At 37.0% G+C, this 6,000-nt stretch overlaps 1 protein-coding gene across 1 annotated transcript in view; it reads right to left on the reverse strand.

Annotated features, from left to right (window-relative positions):
- The window catches only part of IQCB1 (IQ motif containing B1), a 62,871-nt gene that overhangs the window by 37,363 nt on the left and 19,508 nt on the right, over positions 1-6,000 (reverse strand). Inside the window, exons 6-7 of the mRNA XM_008048220.2 lie at positions 1,989-2,082; positions 164-263 (exon numbers count right to left, since the gene is read on the reverse strand). Of these exons, the coding sequence (XP_008046411.1) occupies positions 164-263; positions 1,989-2,082 (194 nt within the window). The remainder of the gene's footprint in view (positions 1-163; positions 264-1,988; positions 2,083-6,000) is intronic.

Below are 6,000 nucleotides of genomic sequence, written 5' to 3' on the forward strand. Positions count from 1 at the left end.
GGCATATGTGTCAGTTTTAATCAACTAATTCTTCTCATTTTAGATCCTAATTTCTTGCTTATTTGCATGTCCAGAACTTGTTTGCATGCAAAATACTGTAAATTTTATCTTGTTGGGGCTGATCAGAAATAAAAAAAAAATCAGTACCAGTAAAGCCAATCACCTGTTCATATGTAGCATATTCTGTAGCATAGCCAAGACTGTGGATTCTATTTGAACATTGTCACCTTGCAATAAGTATATGAAATGATCACTCTGTAGTACTAAAGGAAGAGGAAAAAAAAGAAAGATTAAAGCAATGATTCTGTGATAACAAAGATAGTGTCCTTTTCAAGTCAAATCAAAGCCTGACCATTTCTGCTAAATTTTGACTTTGTATACCCTGCAATAAAGATTTTAAGATGTAGGCAATTTTAAATAAGCATAAATAATAGTCATTACATTTTTATGAACATGTTCAGAGAGCATACATAAATATCAAGCTAACAATCTGTTCTCTCTCACTGAATTGAAAATAAAATAGCATATCCTACATCTAAATCTCTTCGTCTAGCAATGAATTCAATGAATAAAAACTAATTCCCTGCAAAGACAACAGACTTTATTTATTTATTTATTTATTTATTTATTTTTTGAGTTGGAGTCTCACTCTGTCATCCAGACTGGAGTGCAGTGGCCGCTCCCAGCCACCGCAGCCTCGACCTGTTGGGCTAATTTTTTGATTTATTGTAGAGATGAGGTCTCGCCTGCCCAGGCGGGTCTCAAACCCATGGGCTCAGGCAATCCACTCACCTCAGCCTCCCAAAGGCGTGGGATTACAGGCTGAGCCACCGAGCCCGGCTGACAACAGACTTTAAAGGACTGGAAATAGCAAAGATGACTATAGTCCTTGCTCACATCCTTAAAAAATTAATTTTATTACATAATGTCTTAAATAATAATGAAGATATTAATTACAAAAATGCATTTTTGTTGGCTTATAACTTTTAGTTTTTGAGCAGTCAGTTATAAAGATTTAGTCCTGGATGCTTACACAAGTTGCTTAACCTCTCAGAAACTATTTCTTCACTTCTTCATCTATGAAAGTAGAAATGATAGCACTCAATATGTGCTAATGCACAATGTCCTAGAACAGGGAACATTTCATTAAGTATCAGTTTCTACTACCTTCTCCACTAGCTGAAGATAACTACCAAAGGTGTTAGTTAGAATAACTGAAAGTGGTTGCCTTCAGAAAGTGGAAAATGGAGTGGGTATGAGGGCCATGGATTGTGTTTATTTAACAATTCTAATTCTGACTCTTTAAATTATGTGTATGCATGATTCTAAGGAAAAATACAAATTAAAAATTCAGTTCAAGTGTTACTTCCTAAAAAAAAAAAAAAAAGGTCTTAGAGTGTTGCATCTATGTTATGTTAGATGAGGTGTTTAAGAGGGTAGGAACAGTGCCATGATTATCACTAAGGATTACTTTCTCAGTCTTAAGAAAACATAAAACTAGCATGTTTATATTTCTCAATGTAAACAGAAATATCCTACAAAATACCTTTCAAGTTCACTAAAAGTTCATTATATAAAAGTATACTCTTACTTAAATAGTTAGGTTATGAGTTATTTCTATTCTATACATAGGAATTTACCTCACAGAATGCCTAAGATATTGACTATAATAGTTTAAACTTAAAAATTATTTTGCCTGGTCTAAATTGTTCAGAATCTTTATCTTAGATTTGCTAAAGAGAGAAAGCTAAGGAAAAAGTTATATTTTCACAATATTCTCCTTAATATAATAGTAATATCATCAATTTTGGCAATTTAAAGGTAGACTATGTAAATAGATTCTTTATTGTGGGTTGCTTCAACATAGTTTCATTTCACTATGGTTATCTGTGTAGTTTGAGAGGCATTAATTTTTAGAAAAAAAAGATCAAACTGCTAACATTTGACTCTACAATAACTATCAGTAACATTAAAATCTTTTATCTTACCATTCTGTACGAGCTGAACATGGCCTCCCAATAACCAGAAGAGAGAATCAGCCACAATTTGGAAAAAGCATAGGAATTCATCTTTTTCTTCAACCTTAACATAAAAGATAACCCCAATTTACTTTTCTATAATTTGTTTTATTAAAAAAAAAAAAAGACCTCTCTGGACAGTTAGAATACTTGGTTTCTGGATCTAACTTAGCTACTTATGAAGTACATGATCTTGTTGCCTTTAGTTTCTTAGTTTGTAAAACCTGTGGTTACAGGATAGTAATACCTACTCTACCAACTAGAAATACTGTTATCCAGATCAAATAAAACATTATAAGTAATATAAGAACTAAAAGCTGATACACACTAGGATACATTCAACACTTGCTTTTGCATCAGAATCACCTGTAGAGCTTTTTAAATACATCCATGCTCAGGTTATGGTTCAAATATACTGAATCTGAATCTCCAAAGGTAAAGTCTGGACATCTGAATTTGCACAAAGTTAGGTGGGTGACTTGCTTATGCAGCCAGGGTTGAAAACCACTGCAATATGCAAATGTAGGTATCAGCACATAAGGCATTATTAATAGTATATTTCAGTTCCAGTTTCTACTCTATAACTTTAGGAGGACAGAGATCATGTTATTTAGCTCCCCACTCTAAAATAGTTCTGACACATAATAAATTTCAATCACGTTTATTCAATAAATAAATGAAAACTTTTTTCTGGGGTGTTTCCTTTCTAAAAAGTCGGATGAGAAATTATTCTAAATTAGAATACCACAATGGGAAATAAGGTACAGATTCCATTTAAAATTTTGGCATTGACTGACCATGCAACTTCAGTGAAAAGTTGGAAAAAAGCCACTAATCTTATCCATCCCCTGAATATTTGTCCTGGAGTAAACAAGTTATGATAACAGCAGAAAAAAATATGATTGCTATGATTATTCTTTACAAAATGGAAGTACTTTTTTCCTAATAATCTGGATAGCAACTTATTAAACAGACATGTGACTTAAATGTAACAATTTTAAAAAATCTGTATGTAAAGTCACATTAGACAAAGAATTTCTTTAATTCAGTAACCTCTGCCAGTTTCATCCAGAGACATATCAGAAAGGGCATGGTAATTCTCACTGTTGTCAATCCCAAAGGATATAGTGCCATACTTAGACTTTCTACTTTCCTTAAAAACGCTCACTAGACAATGTCACCCACAGGTTCAGGCTACTGATACAGGTTAATAAAATTTACTTTCTTGAGTTGGGGGTCTCACTCTGTCACCCAGGTTGGAGTGCAGCGACACACTCACAACCACCACAGCCTTGACATGCTGGGTTCAGGTGATTCTTCCACCTCAGCCTTCAAAGTAGCTGGAACTACAGGCGTGCGCCACCACACCTGGTTAATTTTTTGATTTATTGTAGAGACAAGGTGTCGCCATGTTGTCCAGTCTGGTCTCAAACCTGTGGGCTCAGGCAATCCTCTCACCTCCTCCTCCCAAAGTGCTGGGATTACAGGTGCAGGCCACCACGCCAGCTTATAAAATTTACCTTTACATCACTTCAAAATTCTCACAAAAGTGTTTTTCCCTTCTATATACATACATATATAAACCAGTTTGCAGTTTAGGTCAAAATATCCTATGTATGTTCTATCAAGTCATCTATGACCTAAACACTATCCTATTAAAAAAAATAATATGCTGGGCATGGTGGCTCTTGTCATCCAGCCTGGGCAACAAGAGTGTGACTCCAACTCAAAATAGATAGATAAATAAAATCATAATCTGGTCGGGCACGGTGGCTCCTGCCTATAAATCCTGGCACTTGGGGAGGCCAAGGTGAGAGGACTGCCTGAGCCCACGGCTTCAAGACCAGACTGGGCAACTTGGCGAAACCTCTTCTCTACAATAACTAAAAAAAAAAAATCAGCAGCACGTGGTGGCACGTGCCTGTAGTTCCAGCTACTTGGAAGGCTGAGGCTGACGAATCACCTGAGCCCAGTAGGTAAAGGCTGCAGTGGTCATGAGCATGCCACTGCACTCCAGCCTGGACAACAGGGTGAGAACTCCAACTAAAAATAAATAAATAATCAAATAAATAAATAAAATAATCTGGTTGGAAAGCTCCTAGATAGACATACTAATAAATTAATTCAAGTTTTTGCTGTGTCTTTTTATTCCCCTGTTTTAGTTTTGCCCTGTGGTCAAGTGGCCCTACTTTTGCTGTAGCTGATTAACTCCCTCTGATGAGCTTATTAAATAATCTTTTTATTTCTATACACACGCAATAATAAAGAACAAAAAAATTATGAAAAGAATTAAAGAACTATATAAACAAAAAGAATTAACTGAATATATTTACAATGAAAAGAAAGAATGTATAAATTATATAACTATTAATATATAATTATAATAATATATAAGTTAAAAGAAATAATTACAAATGCTCTTAAAAGAGAATACCAGGCAACCCTTTTGGGTCCCCTCCCACTGTGAGAGCTTCTCTGTCCTCTCAAAAAACTCTGCTTTCAAAAAAAAAAAAAGAGAATATCATTAATAAATAAAAGCGCTTTGAAGAGAAAGCTTACATAATGGTCTGAGCTATTCATGAGACAGAAATCATTTTACAAATGATGAAAATAAGGTTCAGTGAAATCAAGTGATTTGTCTAAAGGACCAAGAGCTAGTTTGTGGCACAGTAAGAAAAAGAAATCAAGTCCAGCACAACTGCCATAATTCATGTTGCTTCAACTGATCTGAATGAAAGTAAAGCTAGAAAAACATGTAAATTTTTTTTTAGTGCTAATGTACCTTAAAATAACAGTGCAAATACCAGAAATAGAATTTGTAGGTTGGGTATGGTGGCTTGTGCCTATAATCCCAGCACTTTGGGAGGCCAAGGCGAGAGGATTGCTTGAACCCAGGAGTTTGAGACCAGCCTAGACAACAAAGAAACTCGTCTCTACAAAAATTAAAAAATTAGCTGGACATGGTAGCAGGCCTCTAGTCCCAGCTACTTGAAAGGCTTAAGTGGAAGGATCACCTTAGCCTAGAAGGTTGAGGTTGCACTGAGCTGTGACCATGCCACAGTCCTCCAGCTTAGGCAACAGAGTGAGATCTCCACTCAAAATAAAAATAAAAATTTTAAAAAGTGGAATTAAGCTGGGTGCAGTGGCTCACACCTATAATCCCAGCACTTTGGGAGGCCAAGGTGAGAGGATTGCCTGAGCCCAGGGGTTCAAGACCAGCCTAGGCAACTTGGTAAGACCCCCCCCCCATCTCTACAATAACTCAAAAAAAAAAAAAAATTAGCCAGGCGTGGCAGCATGTGCCTGTAGTTCCAGCTACTTGGAAGGGTAAGGCGGAAGGATTGCCTGAGCCTAGCAGGTTGAAGCTAGGCCGGGAGCATGCCACTGCCCTCCAGTCTGGGTGACAGAGTGAGACTCCTACTCCCTCCCCAAAAAAGTGGAATCTGTAGCCTATTACATGAAAACATATAACATATATTCCTTTTTTTTTTGTTAGAGTCTCACTCTGTCACCCAGGCTGGAGTGCAGTGGCATGCTCACGGCCGCCGCAGCCTCGACCTGCTGGACTCAGGTGATCCTTCCACCTCAGCCTTCCAAGTAGCTGGAACTACAGGCACGTGCCACCACGCCTGGCTAATTTTTTGATTTATTGTAGAGATGAGTTCCCACCAAGTTATCCAGGCTGGTCTCGAACCCGTGGGCAGGCAATCCTCTCACCTCGGCCTCCCGAAGTACTGGGATTATAGGTGTAAGCCACCGCACCTGGCCTAAAAGCATATATTCTACAACTAAGTTAAATTCTATGCCAAAAATATTTCTTATACTCAAACTAGCATGCTGTCCTTATTGTTGTACTTCTTAATTTCACTCCTCTAATTTTTAAAATTTGTTTTTTTGAATTAAAAAAAAAAAATCTGGCCGGGCTCGGTGGCTCAGCCTGTAATCCCAGCACTTTGGGAGGCCGAGGCGAGTGGATTGCCTG

Source organism: Carlito syrichta, unplaced genomic scaffold (genome assembly GCF_000164805.1).
Source record: "Carlito syrichta isolate Samal-C Ts95f unplaced genomic scaffold, Tarsius_syrichta-2.0.1 Scaffold121532, whole genome shotgun sequence".
In the NCBI taxonomy this organism is placed as follows: Eukaryota; Metazoa; Chordata; class Mammalia; order Primates; family Tarsiidae; genus Carlito; species Carlito syrichta.